This window comes from Dendrobates tinctorius, unplaced genomic scaffold, assembly GCF_039654945.1.
Source record: "Dendrobates tinctorius isolate UK_male_01 unplaced genomic scaffold, ASM3965494v1 ptg000251l, whole genome shotgun sequence".
In the NCBI taxonomy this organism is placed as follows: domain Eukaryota; kingdom Metazoa; phylum Chordata; class Amphibia; order Anura; family Dendrobatidae; genus Dendrobates; species Dendrobates tinctorius.
In genome coordinates, this window is record NW_027361918.1 from 6,161,762 (window position 1) to 6,177,783 (window position 16,022).

At 60.4% G+C, this 16,022-nt stretch overlaps 1 protein-coding gene across 3 annotated transcripts in view; it reads right to left on the reverse strand.

Annotated features, from left to right (window-relative positions):
- Nucleotides 1-7,170: 7,170 nt before the first annotated feature.
- CAD (carbamoyl-phosphate synthetase 2, aspartate transcarbamylase, and dihydroorotase) overlaps nucleotides 7,171-16,022 on the reverse strand; it is a 31,323-nt gene continuing 22,471 nt past the window's right edge. The window contains exons 29-45 of one of the 3 annotated variants that reach the window (XM_073557796.1): nucleotides 15,815-15,979; nucleotides 15,602-15,733; nucleotides 14,611-14,812; nucleotides 14,337-14,527; nucleotides 12,579-12,719; nucleotides 12,387-12,482; nucleotides 11,767-11,911; nucleotides 11,551-11,601; nucleotides 11,019-11,063; nucleotides 9,772-9,920; nucleotides 9,542-9,616; nucleotides 8,591-8,803; nucleotides 8,384-8,509; nucleotides 8,058-8,213; nucleotides 7,890-7,991; nucleotides 7,712-7,806; nucleotides 7,171-7,620 (exon numbers count right to left, since the gene is read on the reverse strand). In XM_073557796.1, the coding sequence (XP_073413897.1) occupies nucleotides 7,518-7,620; nucleotides 7,712-7,806; nucleotides 7,890-7,991; nucleotides 8,058-8,213; nucleotides 8,384-8,509; nucleotides 8,591-8,803; nucleotides 9,542-9,616; nucleotides 9,772-9,920; nucleotides 11,019-11,063; nucleotides 11,551-11,601; nucleotides 11,767-11,911; nucleotides 12,387-12,482; nucleotides 12,579-12,719; nucleotides 14,337-14,527; nucleotides 14,611-14,812; nucleotides 15,602-15,733; nucleotides 15,815-15,979 (2,187 nt within the window). In that variant the 3' untranslated portion in view covers nucleotides 7,171-7,517. Of the gene's footprint in view, nucleotides 7,621-7,711; nucleotides 7,807-7,889; nucleotides 7,992-8,057; nucleotides 8,214-8,383; nucleotides 8,510-8,590; nucleotides 8,804-9,541; nucleotides 9,617-9,771; nucleotides 9,921-11,018; nucleotides 11,067-11,550; nucleotides 11,602-11,766; nucleotides 11,912-12,386; nucleotides 12,483-12,578; nucleotides 12,720-14,336; nucleotides 14,528-14,610; nucleotides 14,813-15,601; nucleotides 15,734-15,814; nucleotides 15,980-16,022 lie in introns of all 3 variants that reach the window. The other 2 variants (XM_073557797.1, XM_073557798.1) reach the window with 2 other exon arrangements.

Consider the following 16,022-nt stretch of genomic DNA (forward strand, 5'->3'; position numbering starts at 1 on the left):
GTGCTACGGTCGTAGCCATCATCTGGAAGAGTATGGAGTTTAACTAGAGACTATACTGGCAGGAGATATGAAATCTGTGGGCCAACCAAAAGTTGGGAGACAGCGGGTATCGCCTGGTACGGGGGCAGTGGAGCTACCAGTCCCAGGTTGGGAACTTGTGGACTGCGGGCAATCTATTTTGACCACCTACCTGGGGTTGCTGTAAGACTATGGATGTAAGGAATAGCAAATAATTGTATTGTTAACCTGTCCAGGTGATTATTACAGCAAACAACCTCAGGTCCAAAAACTGCACATTATAAGTAAACTTTAATGTTAATCTACCACTGCTATAGCCAACATGACAACTTCCAGGCAGGAACTGGTTGAAGGAGTTTTTTTTTTTTGGGGGGAAGGGTGGGATATGGGGTGACGTCCTGCCCCATTGCGGTTACCTACATGTTGACCTGGAGCACAGAAGAGGAGAAATATAGTATGAACCCTGGTTACATCAGCCAGACCCTCTGCAGTGATGCACCCCTCACTGGGTTGGTCAACTGATTAGCAGCTAAAAAAAAAAAATCATCATTCCTTTTAGGGTCTCTAATAGACCCTAAAAAGAAAACATCCAGTACTACACAGGGATAAGTACACAGTTACTAGTTGGGAAGCCCTGCTGTGGATTACAGTCACTAGTGGGGACCAGATTAGGTGAATGGCAATATTTAGGGTCAGTGTTTGATTGGATCACAGTTCCGGGGGTCTACAGGGGGCAGAATGACTATTGTGGAGGCAACATTGCCTTGGGTCACTGCTACAAGTAAGGCACAATCGACATGTGAGAAAATCTTAATCTAGAGACAACTTATATAATAAATCTTTATCTGCAGATGATACAGTGTTCAGTCACTGCTGCAGAGGATAAGAGCCATGTTGTGCACAGTAGAGACCAGTGCCAGGCAGCTGCTGCCAAGGCCCAGGGTATCACAGGAGGCCTGGCTGGTCTGGAGGTCCACAATGAGGTCTGAGCTGTGCTGACAGCATGGTGCAGCCCAGAGGATGGAGACTGAGGATGCTGCAGACTAGTGTCCCCTGACTCACTCATGATTACGGTTTATTTTGGCGGTGATGTCACCCTCTTCTCTTTCATGTTTCTCTATGACCTGTCCTGCAGTGACTGGAGTGGCCCCTTGTCACCGGGATGACTGCCCATAAATGTCACCTCCCCCTACGTTTTCAGGTGATGAATTGATGACTGCGATAAGCACGTCCTGTCACTGACCAGCGCAGCGGTATATAAGCCAGGAGGAGACGCCAGAGGACACCACTCATCCAGCCAGCAGCATCCGAGCCCTGACCTGCACCACAACATGGAAAGCCAGAGGACCAAGTGTAGCCGCGGAGTGTGCCTGCTCCTGGCCTGTCTCATCGCCAGCCTCCAGGGGGCAGGTGAGAATACCGGGGTCAGACGGGCAGTGCCTATCGTTCCTAACAATGGGGATTTCGTCTCAACCATTGGCAGACAATTGTGACAACAGTAGCCTGGTGATGGTGCAAGCTACAGGAGTACAGGGTGTAGGACTACAGGTGTGTGGGGGTACAGAGATGAGGGGGTGCGAGCTGTCGGTACAGTGCTTTGTAGGTACAGGAATTAGAGGGTGCGAGCTGTCGATACAGGGCTATGTAGGTACAGGAATTAGAGGGTGCGAGCTGTCATTACAGGGCTATGTAGGTACAGGGGTGAGAGCTGTCGGTACAGGGCTTTGTAGGTACAGGAATGAGGGGGTGCGAGCTGTCGTTACAGGGCTATGTAGGTACAGGAATGAGCGGGTGCGAGCTGTCGGTACAGGGCTATGTAGGTACAGGAATTAGAGGGTGCGAGCTGTCGGTACAGGGCTTTGTAGGTACAGGAATGAGGGGGTGCGAGCTATCGGTACAGGGCTGTGTAGGTACAGGAATGAGGGGATGCGAGCTGTCGGTACAGGGCTATGTAGGCACAGGAATTAGAGGGTGCGAGCTGTCGGTACAGGGCTATGTAGGCACAGGAATTAGAGGGTGCGAGCCGTCGGTACAGGGCTATGTAGGCACAGGAATTAGAGGGTGCGAGCCGTCGTTACAGGGCTATGTAGGTACAGGGGTGCGAGCTGTCGTTACAGGGCTATGTAGGTACAGGAATTAGAGGTTGCGAGCTGTCATTACAGGGCTATGTAGGTACAGGGGTGAGAGCTGTCGGTACAGGGCTTTGTAGGTACAGGAATTAGAGGGTGCGAGCCGTCGTTACAGGGCTATGTAGGTACAGGGGTGCGAGCTGTCGGTACAGGGCTTTGTAGGTACAGGAATTAGAGGGTGCGAGCTGTCGTTACAGGGCTATGTAGGTACAGGGGTGCGAGCTGTCGGTACAGTGCTTTGTAGGTACAGGAATTAGAGGGTGCGAGCTGTCGTTACAGGGCTATGTAGGTACAGGAATTAGAGGGTGCGAGCTGTCATTACAGGGCTATGTAGGTACAGGGGTGAGAGCTGTCGGTACAGGGCTTTGTAGGTACAGGAATGAGGGGGTGCGAGCTGTCGTTACAGGGCTATGTAGGTACAGGAATGAGGGGGTGCGAGCTGTCGGTACAGGGCTTTGTAGGTACAGGAATGAGGGGGTGCGAGCTGTCGGTACAGGGCTATGTAGGTACAGGAATTAGAGGGTGCGAGCCGTCGGTACAGGGCTATGTAGGTACAGGAATTAGAGGGTGCGAGCCGTCGTTACAGGGCTATGTAGGTACAGGGGTGCGAGCTGTCGGTACAGGGCTTTGTAGGTACAGGAATTAGAGGGTGCGAGCTGTCGTTACAGGGCTATGTAGGTACAGGGCTGCGAGCTGTCGGTACAGGGCTTTGTAGGTACAGGAATAAGAGGGTGCGAGCTGTCATTACAGGGCTATGTAGGTACAGGGGTGAGAGCTGTCGGTACAGGGCTTTGTAGGTACAGGAATGAGGGGGTGCGAGCTGTCGTTACAGGGCTATGTAGGTACAGGAATGAGGGGGTGCGAGCTGTCGGTACAGGGCTGTGTAGATACAGGAATTAGAGGGTGCGAGCTGTCGTTACAGGGCTATGTAGGTACAGGGGTGAGGGGGTGCGAGCTGTCGGTACAGGGCTTTGTAGGTACAGGAATGAGAGGGTGCGAGCTGTCGGTACAGGGCTTTGTAGGTACAGGAATGAGAGGGTGCGAGCTGTCGGTACAGGGCTTTGTAGGTACAGGGGCGAGAGGGTGCGAGCTGTCGGTACAGGGCTGTGTAGGTACTGGAATGAGAGGGTGCGAGCTGTCGGTACAGGGCTGTGTAGGTACAGGAATGAGGGGGTGTGAGCTGTCGGTACAGGGCTGTGTAGGTACAGGAATGAGAGGGTCCGAGCTGTCGGTACAGGGGCGAGAGGGTGCGAGCTGTCGGTACAGGGCTGTGTAGATACAGGGGTGCGAGCTATCGTTACAGGGCTGTGTAGGTACAGGAATGAGAGGGTGCGAGCTATCGGTACAGGGCTGTGTAGGTACTGGAATGAGAGGGTGCGAGCTGTCGGTACAGGGCTGTGTAGGTACAGGAATGAGGGGGTGTGAGCCGTCGGTACAGGGCTTTGTAGGTACAGGGGCGAGAGGGTGCGAGCTTTCGGTACAGGGCTGTGTAGGTACAGGGGTGAGGGAGTGCGAGCTGTCTGTACAGGGGTAAGGGGGTGCGAGCTGTCTGTATAGGGGTGTGTAGGTACAGGAATGAGGGGGTGTGAGCTGTCGGTACAGGGCTATGTAGGTACAGGGGCGAGAGGGTGCAAGCTGTTGGTACAGGGCTGTGTAGGTACAGGGGTGAGGGAGTGCGAGCTGTCTGTACAGGGGTGAGGGGGTGCGAGCTGTCGGCACAGGGCTTTGTAGGTGCAGGGGTGAGAGCTGTCGGTACAGGGCTGTGTAGGTACAGGGGTGAGGGAGTGCGAGCTGTCGGTACAGGGCTTTGTAGGTGCAGGGGTGAAGGGGTGCGAGCTGTCGGTACAGGGCTTTGTAGGTGCAGGGGTGAGGGGGTGCGAGCTGTCGGTACAGGGCTTTGTAGGTGCAGGGGTGAGGGGGTGCGAGCTGTCGGTACAGGGCTTTGTAGGTGCAGGGGTGAGGGGGTGCGAGCTGTCGGTACAGGGCTTTGTAGGTGCAGGGGTGAGGGGGTGCGAGCTGTCGGTACAGGGCTGTGTAGGTACAGGGGTGAGGGGGGTGCGAGCTGTCGGTGCAGGGGTGAGAGCTGTCGGTACAGGGCTTTGTAGGTATAGGGGTGAGGGGGGTGCGAGCTGTCGGTACAGGGCTGTGTAGATACAGGGGTGAGAGGGTGCAAGCTGTCGGTACAGGGCTGTGTAGATACAGGGGTGAGAGGGTGCGAGCTGTCGGTACAGGGCTATGTAGGTACAGGAATGAGAGGGCGCGAGCTGTCGTTACAGGGCTGTGTACGTCCAGGGGTGAGGGGGTGCGAGCTGTCGGTACAGGGCTTTGTAGGTACAGGGATGCGGGGCTGTGTACAGGGGTACGTGGTTACCCGGCTGTATAGGTGCAGGGGTACGTGGTTACCCGGCTGTATAGGTGCAGGGGTACCTGGTTACCCGGCTGTATAGGTGCAGGGGTACCTGGTTACCCGGCTGTATAGGTGCAGGGGTACCTGGTTACCCGGCTGTATAGGTGCAGGGGTACCTGGTTACCCGGCTGTATAGGTGCAGGGGTACCTGGTTACCCGGCTGTATAGGTACAGGGGTACCTGGTTACCCGGCTGTATAGGTACAGGGGTACCTGGTTACCCGGCTGTATAGGTACAGGGGTACGTGGTTACCCGGCTGTATAGGTACAGGGGTACCTGGTTACCCGGCTGTATAGGTGCAGGGGTACCTGGATACCCGGCTGTATAGGTACAGGAGTACCTGGATACCCGGCTGTATAGGTGCAGGGGTACCTGGATACCCGGCTGTATAGGTGCAGGGGTACCTGGATACCCGGCTGTATAGGTACAGGGGTACGCGGTTACCCGGCTGTATAGGTACAGGGGTACCTGGTTACCTGGCTGTATAGGTACAGGGACGCCGGGCTGTAGAGGTTTGGGCCACGGCAGCATTTGCTTTACCAGATACAAGAGACGTGGAATCGCATGGAAGATAAATGGATTCACCCTCCGAGGTCACGACCGGCCCACGCCACCTCCGGGGCTCTGCGGTACCACGCTGGGTGCAGATATGGCGACTCCAGCACATTGACCAATTCTTAGACTTGACTACGCACCCGGGAGGGAGAGTTTCCAGTGGAGCAGACGCCATTTCTTAGCGGTTTCCTCCGGCGGTTTTTCTAAATTTCTCCTCTTTTTCTGTTTTTTCCTCCATGTCCAATAATGTATCCACCGCTCATCACCGACGCCCTCACTGCGACCAACAATGTGTCCACCGCTCATCACCGACGCCCTCACTGTGACCAACGTGTCCACCGCTCATCACTGACGCCCTCACTGTGACCAACCATGTGTCCACCGCTCATCACTGACGCCCTCACTGCAACCGTGTCCACCGCTCATCACCGACGCCATCACTGCGACCAACGTGTCCACCGCTCATCACCGACGCCCTCTCTGCGACCAACAATGTGTCCACCGCTCATCACCGACGCCCTCACTGCGACCAACAATGTGTCCACCGCTCATCACGGACGCCCTCTCTGCGACCAACAATGTGTCCACCGCTCATCATTGACGCCCTCTCTGCGACCAACAATGTGTCCACCGCTCATCACCGACGCCCTCACTGCAACCAACAATGTGTCCACCGCTCATCACTGACGCCCTCTCTGCAACCAACGCACAGCGGCGCAAAACACCACCTTCACAGGTACGTCTACATGCCGCAGCTAGTCTCCGCCACTGCAGAGCCGCAACAGGGCAACTAATCGTACATGTTCCTCGCAGGGGTCCCTGGCTGGGGTGTGGCGCTCCTGGTGATGATATCACTGATCCTCTCATTTCTGCTGCTCGTCATGATCTGCCTGGTAAGAGCCGTCCCCCGAAGACAGCAGCTCCTCCCCTCGAGCCCAGTAGTGGACCCCAGAGCGGCTCCTTCGTCCGATCCCAGTAACGACCCCCCAGGGGGGCTTCCTCTTCTCGAGCCCAGTAACATCCACTAGGGGGGCTCCTCTTCTCGAGCCCAGTAACAGCCCCCCAGGGGGGCTTCCTCTTCTCGAGCCCAGTAACATCCACTAGGGGGGCTCCTCTTCCCGAGGCCAGTAACGGCCCCCCAGGGGGGGCTTCCTCTTCTCGAGCCCAGTAACATCCACTAGGGGGGCTCCTCTTCTCGAGGCCTGTAACATCCACTAGGGGGGCTTCCTCTTCTCGAGGCCTGTAACATCCCCTAGGGGGGCTTCCTCTTCTCGAGCCCAGTAACAGCCCCCCAGGGGGGCTTCCTCTTCTCGAGCCCAGTAACAGCCCCCCAGGGGGGCTTCCTCTTCTCGAGCCCAGTAACATCCACTAGGGGGGCTCCTCTTCTAGAGGCCAGTAACTGCCCCCAAGGGGGGCTCCTCTCCTCGAGCCCAGTAACTGCCCCCCCCCCAGGGGGGCTTCCTTTCCTTCCATGTGGCAGAAATGTCTCTCCTCTGTGATCATTTCCCCATTAGTGTAGAGATTGTGCAGTAATGCGGGGGTCGGCAGTTGTGCAGGGTCCATGTGTGTCCACTCCCTGCTGGTGTGGTTGGGGGTATGGTGAGGTCGGGGGTACGGCACCATCTAGACAGACATTCATTGGATTCTGTTTTCTAATACAGCCCCTGCTGAGGAATCAACGAAGGGGAAACTGATCCAGCGTGGAGACCACCAATCCGCCATGGAGACCACCGATCCGCCATGGAGACCAGCATCACGGAGTCGCTCGTTACATTGTATCACTGCTGTATATTGTTACTTGTGAATAAAATTGAGTTTTGACCGGATCTGTCCCGATTCTGCGTCCTGTTAATAGTGGAGAGTGTGGGGTCCGGCCAAGCACAGGGACACGCTGGGGGGCGTAGGTATCTGGGGTCTCCGCCAACACTTAGATGTAGTTCCCACCACAAGATGTATAGGTCTGGATGTGACTGTGCGGGCGAATGTTAACCCGCGAGCTGCCGCACTCTGGCCACACCCACGAGCTACCGCACTCTGGCCACACCCACGAGGAGTCAGAACTGTGCACAATTCCATTTATTTAGAAAAAGGAGGAATGTAAGCAAAAAAAAATCACGAGGTGCTGCTCATCAGTCCAACCGCCCTGCTGTCCTCACCCGCACACAAAACCGGTGGGTGAGGCAGGAAGACAGAGAAACCAGTCCTGCCATAAGGGGTGCTTTACTGCCTGCTTAAAAATTCCCCGGATGGGCGTGGCCTCAGGCGGAAGTCAAGTAGGAGGAGCCTCACTGGGTAACAGTAGAAAGATATGACAGGTGGGCATCCATAGAACAGTCTGGAACCAGCCCAGGGACCAGGACACGTGGGGGAGGGGCAGCACAGAGTCACATGGTGCTCCGAGGGAAGGATCAATACTTTCCCAGGACGGTGGCCAGCAGCGCCATGCGCACGTACATCCCATTCTCTGCCTGGCGGAAGTACGCAGCCCGGGGGTCTGAGTCCACTTCAAGACTAAAGGGGAAAAAGAAGACATGGTGAAAACCTGGAGGAGCACGACACAAGGGGGCGCCGACACAAGGGGGCGCCGACACTGTGCCCTCACCTGATCTCGTTGACGCGCGGCATTGGGTGCATCACCACCATCTTCTTCTTGGCGCGGGTCATAATGTGCGGAGTGAGAATGAACTGCCCAAAGCACTAAAGATAAAGAGGAGGGATCAGTGGGAGCACAAGCCCCACCCCCAAACTGCTGCCAACACATCAGCCCCGCCCCCACTCACACTGTCGTACTCCTCCTGGCTCCCGAACCGCTCCTTCTGGATCCGGGTCATGTAGAGGACGTCCGTGTCCGGCAGCGCCTCCTCAATGCTGTCAAACTCCTCCTACAAAAGTAGAGCGTTAAACGAGGCCTCCCTCCAACCCCGCCTCCACCCAAATCCCACCCTCACCTGCTTGGTTCCCTTGGAGGCCACAAAGTGGATGATGTTGGAGGGCATGCGCAGGCTGCGCGGCGTCACGTATCTCAGGTTCACACGGTATTGAGTCAGGAGGCAGGCGAGAGAGTGGACCGTGCGCCCGTGCTTCAGGTCACCCACCATGGTGATCTAGGGACGAGCCAAGGTCGCACGGGCAGAAGCATATCAGGTACATGTGACAACTTACAGAGGGGGCAACAACCCTCACTCCCCGTCAGTACATGCCCCATCCCCCCGCACAGCCCACTGTAGGTGCCTCATCCCATACCCCACACCCCCCATAGGTGCCCCCTACTTACAGTCATCCCGTTGACAGTGCCCAGCTCCTCCCGGATGGTGAAGATGTCCAGCAGCGCCTGTGTCGGGTGCTCTCCCACCCCGTCTCCTGCATTGATGACAGGCTTTCGGCAATGCTTGGCTGCGAGCTGTGGAAGACAGCAAAGAAAGTGTTAATATGAGGACAGAGAGGGTTAAAGTGGTCCAGTGATGGCGGCGATGGCACGAACCTCCACTGCTCCCGGCTCCGGATGTCTCACCACCAGCACATCCGAGTAGCAGCTCATGGTCTGCACCGAGTCCGTGAGAGACTCCCCTTTCTGAGAGGAGGACGTGGTCTCTGAAAACGTGATCACCGAGCCGCCTAGACGATGCATGGCTGCCGCAAAGGAGCTGCTGGTCCGCGTGCTCACCTCAAAAAACATGGAGGCCATCACCTTACCCTGAACAAGAGCAAACCAATGAGGAACACCAGAGGTTAAGGCTCGAACACCCCCAGAAAGCGTCAGAGGGCGGGAGGCCCGAGGGCCCCAGAGGGCGGGAGGCGGAGGGAGGGGGCCCGAGGGCCCAAGAGGGCGGGAGGCCGAGGGAGGGGGCCCGAGCGCCCCAGAGTGAGGGAGGCGGAGGGAGGGGGCCCGAGCTCCACAGAGGGCGGGAGGCGGAGGGAGGGGGCCCGAGGGCCACAGAGGGAGAGGCGGAAGGAGGGGGCCCGGGCGCCACAGAGGGTGGGAGGCCGAGGGAGGGGGCCCGAGCGCCCCAGAGTGAGGGAGGCGGAGGGAGGGGGCCCGAGGGCCACAGAGGGAGAGGAGGAGGGAGGGGGCCCGAGCTCCACAGAGGGCGGGAGGCGGAGGGAGGGGGCCCGAGGGCCACAGAGGGAGAGGCGGAAGGAGGGGGCCCGGGCGCCACAGAGGGTGGGAGGCCGAGGGAGGGGGCCCGAGCGCCCCAGAGTGAGGGAGGCGGAGGGAGGGGGCCCGAGGGCCACAGAGGGAGAGGAGGAGGGAGGGGGCCCGAGCTCCACAGAGGGCGGGAGGCGGAGGGAGGGGGCCCAAGGGCCACAGAGGGAGAGGCGGAAGGAGGGGGCCCGGGCGCCACAGAGGGTGGGAGGCCGAGGGAGGGGGCCCGAGCGCCCCAGAGTAAAGAGGGAAGATGGAAGAAACAATAGACACCGGAGACTCCCAGACCTTCAGGATGTCGAGGCTGCGCTCCTTCTGCACCTGCATCCGCAGCGTGTGTGCCACGTTAAAGAGGTGTGACATCTGGAAAAGAGCAGACAGTGGAGTCATCTCATGGTCACATCATCCAAAGCTGCGTTCCCTGCTGCCCCCTGCTACAGCGCAGACACTACTGACAGCAGCAGCTCCGGGTGTGAGTGGAGCATAACGTGAGACATCATGCACACTGCGCGGCTCACCTGGTCCTTGCTGAACTGCCGAACGGACAGGATGTGCTGCCCTATGAGGGGGTGCAGCAGCGGGGAGGTCTGCATGGACAAGTTCTGGGGGGATGTGAGCCGCGGGATTGGGGGTGGGTGGCTGTAACCGTCCTGGATGAAGGAAAGATCTGCAAACACAGAACCTGTCATCAGCACAAGGAAAGGACGGCGGCGCCGACTGCTCCCCGTAATGGTGACCCCACAACCCTCCCACACACAGGCAAGATCCCCGCACCCAGAGATGCTCCTGGAGCTGCCACAGGCAGAAAGATGGACGGAGGGGAGGGAGAGGAGCCGCCACAGGCAGGAAGACGGAGGGAGGGAGGCAGAGGAGCCGCCACAGGCAGGAAGACGGAGGGAGGGAGGAGCCGCCACAGGCAGCAAGACGGAGGGGAGGGAGAGGAGCCGCCACAGGCAGGAAGACGGAGGGAGGGAGGAGCCGCCACAGGCATAAAGAAGGACTGAGGGAGGGAGAGGAGCCGCCACAGGCATAAAGAAGGACTGAGGGAGGGAGAGGAGCCGCCACAGGCATAAAGAAGGACTGAGGGAGGGAGAGGAGCCGCCACAGGCATAAAGAAGGACTGAGGGAGGGAGAGGAGCCGCCACAGGCAGGAAGACAGAGGGAGGGAGGGAGAGGAGCCGCCACAGGCATAAAGAAGGACTGAGGGAGGGAGAGGAGCCGCCACAGGCAGGAAGACAGAGGGAGGGAGGGAGAGGAGCCGCCACAGGCATAAAGAAGGACTGAGGGAGGGAGAGGAGCCGCCACAGGCAGGAAGACAGAGGGAGGGAGGAGCCGCCACAGGCATAAAGAAGGACTGAGGGAGGGAGAGGAGCCGCCACAGGCATAAAGAAGGACTGAGGGAGGGAGAGGAGCCGCCACAGGCATAAAGAAGGACTGAGGGAGGGAGAGGAGCCGCCACAGGCAGGAAGACAGAGGGAGGGAGGGAGAGGAGCCGCCACAGGCATAAAGAAGGACTGAGGGAGGGAGAGGAGACACCACAGGCAGGAAGACAGAGGGAGGGAGGGAGAGGAGCCGCCACAGGCATAAAGATGGACTGAGGGAGTGAGAGGAGCCACCAAAAGGCAGGAAGACAGAGGAAGTGAGGCAGGAAGGGAGAGGAGCCGCCACAGGCAGGAAGACGAGGCAGGGAGAAGAGCCGCACAGGCAGGAAGGGAGAAGTCACAGGCCGGAGGGAAGCTGACAGAGGTTAGAGATGCAGTTTCACCTGCTTCTGGAGACTTCTTGGGCACGCGCTCCTTCTGCTCCTCAGCTGCTAACAGAGAGAAAGTTTGTACATGGGTCAGTGATGGCAGCGCCACAACCCAGACTCCGCACTGACAACTACAGCGTGTAAGGACCGGACCCCGATTACTGAACTGAGGGTCCCAGGCTGCAGCATCTACACCGCAGCCCCCCACCGACCCCGAAGAACCACGGTTATTGGGGTATAAGACAGAGCCAACTGCAGCTCTGGAGGGGACTAGAGGATAAGACACACTGTAACAGCAGAATAGTGAGTGCAGCTCTGGAGGTGACTGGAGTGCGATGATCATTTTACTTGTCAATCACTGAGGGTCAATCACGGATGTCATTGTGTATTCACAGCTGTTGCGGTGAGGGCGGGCTCTACATAAGCTCCTCCCACAGCGGCAGTCATGACCAGGGATTCCTCTATTCTCCCGATTGGTGATGATCAGAAGTCACATGCTTAAGTTAATTTAGCCCCTCCCCCAAGAGATTGGACCCCATCCAGTTACCGCTCCTGGCGCTGCTCCCTCGGCCCCGAGATGCGGACATCCTCCTGAGCCCTGGATATTGCAATAAAGGGTTAACCGGGATGTCAGACCCATAGTCACAGGACTACAGAGCGCAGCGCTGACAGGGTTAACGCTTCAGCACTGTGCGGGTCCATGTGACCCAGACTTCATGTTTAGGATCTCTGCTTGCAGTCAGTGACTGGAGCGCCAGCTCACCTGGTAACCCGGGATCAGAGGCGCGATGGATCCTCGGCGGCAGATGAAAGCGGGCGTCTCCAGCGGGACCTGCTCTGCGGGGGCTGGGAGCGCGGCTGCGGACGGTCTCGCTCTGCACGGTGACATGGCGGTGACGCTCCGGAGTCTGACAGAGAGGAAGATTAATGATGAGGAAAAACGGCAGACGGGAGGACGGCCGGAGGCAGGGGCGCGCGGGGAGGGCGGCCGGAGGCAGGGGCGCGCGGGGAGGACGGCCGGAGGCAGGGGAGGACGGCCGGAGGCAGGGGAGCGCGGGGAGGACGGCCGGAGGCAGGGGAGCGCGGGGAGGACGGCCGGAGGCAGGGGAGCGCGGGGAGGACGGCCGGAGGCAGGGGCGCGCGGGGAGGACGGCCGGAGGCAGGGGCGCGCGGGGAGGACGGCCGGAGGCAGGGGCGCGCGGGGAGGACGGCCGGAGGCAGGGGCGCGCGGGAGGACGGCCGGAGGCAGGTTTCTGCTCTTGTCCAGCGATATCACAAGACCAATCCCTACCATTAAAAAACGGCGCATTGTGTGACCCCCCTCCTGCTCTGATGGTAGTCACTGAGCTGATTGGCTGACAGCACTTGGGGGAGGGGCCTCACCTTCACCAGCTCCTTGGGAGGGGTCGGCTGTGTGGTGGCGATCAGTGGTGGAGCCCATTTCCTGACATCCTGGCCATAACCGGCAGGCACTAGGACCTAGAAAACAGGCAGTGAACCGAGGGCAGGGGGCCCGACAGGAGATGCTGGGGCGTGTCGGGGCCCCGATGGTGGAGACGATGGGGGACCCCGTACCTGCCCGTCTATGTAGGCGACTTCCCCTCGCAGCACCACTCTCCGCACTGCGCCCTTCAGCTTCATCCCTTCAAATGGAGTCCACTTAGATTTGGTGAACTGCAGGGATTGCGGCACCAGCCACTCCTGCTCCAGATCCACCTGTGGGAGGTAGGAGGCAGTCAGCGAGGAGGTGTGGGGGGAGAGAGACAGCAGAGCCAGCGAGGAGGAGGAGTGGGGGGGGGGGGGGGGGGAGAGAGGGCAGAGCCAGCGAGGAGGAGGAGTGGAGGGGGAGAGAGAGGGCAGAGCCAGCCAGCGAGCAGGAGGAATGGGGGGGGAAAGAGGGCAGAGCCAGCCAGCGAGGAGTGGGGGGGGGGGGGGGGGGGGGAGAGAGAGGGCAGAGCCAGCCAGCGAGGAGTGGGGGGGGGGGGAGAGAGAGGGCAGAGCCAGCCAGCGAGCAGGAGGAGTGGGGGGGGGGGGGGGAGAGAGAGGGCAGAGCCAGCCAGCGAGGAGGAGTGGGGGGGAGGGGAGAGAGGGCAGAGCCAGCCAGCGAGGAGGAGGAGTGTGGGGGAGGGGAGAGAGGGCAGAGCCAGCCAGCGAGCAGGAGGAGTGGGGGGGGAGAGGGCAGAGCCAGCCAGCGAGCAGGAGGAGTGGGGGGGGGAGAGGGCAGAGCCAGCCAGCGAGCAGGAGGAGTGGGGGGAGAGAGGGCAGAGCCAGCCAGCGAGCAGGAGGAGTGGGGGGAGAGAGGGCAGAGCCAGCCAGCGAGCAGGAGGAGTGGGGGAGAGAGAGGGCAGAGCCAGCCAGCGAGCAGGAGTGGGGGGGGAGAGAGGGCAGAGCCAGCCAGCGAGGAGTGGGGGGGGAGAGGGCAGAGCCAGCCAGCGAGGAGTGGGGGGGGAGAGGGCAGAGCCAGCCAGCGAGGAGTGGGGGGGGGGAGAGGGCAGAGCCAGCCAGCGAGGAGGAGGGGTGGGGTGGGGGGGGGGGGGGAAGAGGGCAGAGCCAGCGAGCAGGAGTGGGGGGGGGGGGGGGAGAGGGCAGAGCCAGCCAGCGAGCAGGAGGGAGGGCAGAGCCAGCCAGCGAGGAGTGGGGGGGGGGGGGGAGAGGGCAGAGCCAGCCAGCGAGCAGGAGGAGTAGGGGGAGAGAGGGCAGAGCCAGCCAGCGAGGAGGAGGAGTGGGGGGAGAGAGGGCAGAGCCAGCCAGCGAGGAGGAGTGGGGGGGGGGGGGGGGGGAGAGGGCAGAGCCAGCCGGCGAGCAGGAGTGGGGGGGGGGGGGGGGGGGAAGAGGGCAGAGTCAGCCGGCGAGCAGGAGGAATGGGGGGGGGGGGAAAGAGGGCAGAGCCAGCCGGCGAGCAGGAGGAATGGGGGGGGGGGGGGGGAGAGGGCAGAGCCAGCCAGCGAGCAGGAGTGGGGGGAGAGAGGGCAGAGCCAGCCAGCGAGAAGGAGTGGGGGGGAGGGAGGGCAGAGCCAGCCAGCGAGCAGGAGTGGGGGGGGGGGGGGGGGGGAGAGGGCAGAGCCAGCCAGCGAGGAGGAGGAAGAGTGGGGGGGAGGGCAGAGCCAGCCACAGAGGAGGAGGAGGAGGAGGAGGAGTGGGGGGGGAAGTGGGCAGAGGCAGCCACAGAGAAGGAGGAGTGGGGAGGTGGACTGGGGAGGAGGAGTGGCAGAGCCAGCCAGAGGATTTAGGAAGGGAGATGACGGACATTCATTAGTGACAGTGTGTGAAGAGAAGGAGCCGGTCAGCATGCAGACAGCCAGTGAGGACCAGCAGATACCAGCAAGCACTCGCCTCTATGTACGTGTTCTCCTGGACCGGGAGGGAGAAGATCTTTCGGGGGTTCTCATACAGACGTTTGATGATGTCCTCGATGGTCAGCCGCCCCTCGCTGACGGCAGTCAGCAGAAGGGGCAGCATTGTCTCCAGCCCGGGGTATCCTGGAGGGGGGTTGGGACCGTCCTTCTCCTCCACAGAATGAGGGGCTGAGGACAGATTACCACAGGTTAATGCCGATTCTCGCAGACAACCGGAGGGGCTGTCCAGACCTCAAAGCGTCCGTCCTCACCATGATCAGTAGCGAAGCAGTCTATAACGTCCAGGTTGTCCCACAGAGCCTGCATGTCATCTCTGGTGCCCAGCATGGGGCGCACCTGGCCCCGCTTATCCCCCAGCCGCTCCAGGTCGTCCTGGCACAGGAAGAGGTGATGGGGGGCCACCTCGCAGGTCACCAGTATCCCCTTCTGCTTCGCCGCTTTAATGATGAGAATCTGCGTTAGAAATCAGCCAATGAGAGCGGGTCTAAGGAGGCGGCAGCAGCAGCGGGGGTCAACAAGGAAAGCAAACACTCTGGCTAAGGGTGGGAGAATCAATTCCCTGCTGGACCCCAAGGTCCTGGGCTCCCCTCTGCCCCGCCCCCCCAATGTCCCAGGCGCCCCTCTGCCCCGCCCCCCCAACGTCCCAGGCTCCCCTCTGTCCCGCCCCCCCAACGTCCCAGGCTCCCCTGTCCCGCCCCCCTCCAATGTCCCAGGCTCCTCTTTGCCCCGCCCTCCCCAATGTCCCAGGCTCCCCTCTGCCCCCCCCAACGTCCAAGGCTCCCCTTTGCCCCGCCCCCCCAACGTCCAAGGCTCTCCTTTGCCCCGCCCCCCCAACGTCCAAGGCTCCCCTCTGCCCCGCCCTCCCCATGTCCCAGGCTCCCCTCTGCCCCGCCCCAATGTCCCAGGCTCCCCTCTGTCCCGCCCTCCCAATGTCCCAGGCTCCCCTCTGCCCCGCCCTCCCAATGTCCCAGGCTCCCCTCTGCCCCGCCCACCAGACTCCCCACCATTCTGCCAGTCCCCTCATGTCTCAGACTCTCCTCTGCCCTCTAAAGTCCACGACTCCCCTTTACCCATTAAACTTTCATTCGTCCTACCCGATAGACCTGTCAGAGCCTTATCTCCCAGCCAGATCCGTCTACCCTCCGGGAATGGTCAGGACCACCGAAAACTTGGGAGGGTTGGCCATATTAAGTCTCATGTGTGTGGCCGTCTCCAGACCCCTCAACGTGCCCCGGTACCCACCTCCTCCTTTTTGGCCACGTGGCAGATATGCACTGATCTCTTGTACAGCTGTGCGACCATCAAGATGGCGGCGACAGTCTGGTTTTCAGCATGGGCCACGATGGGCAGGTGAGCGGGCCATTTCTCAAAGTGCTGGAAACAGAAGGGAGAATTATTAATGGAGGTGACTTTCCCCACCAGGCGCCCGAGAGGCCACCAGGCGCCCGCACTCACCGCCATCCACAATGACACGTTGTCCATCTTGAGCTGGGAGTAGGTGTCGTTCAGATACATCTTCAGTCCGGCCGCTGAGCCGGCGATGGAGGCGAGGGAATCCGTGTTCTCCGAGCAAGCGCCAAGAAAAAGGGCAAAGTCACAGCGGGCACCGGCTTCTGCCAACTGAAGAGAAAGAACGAGTGACCCAGCTGCAGCACCGGGGGAC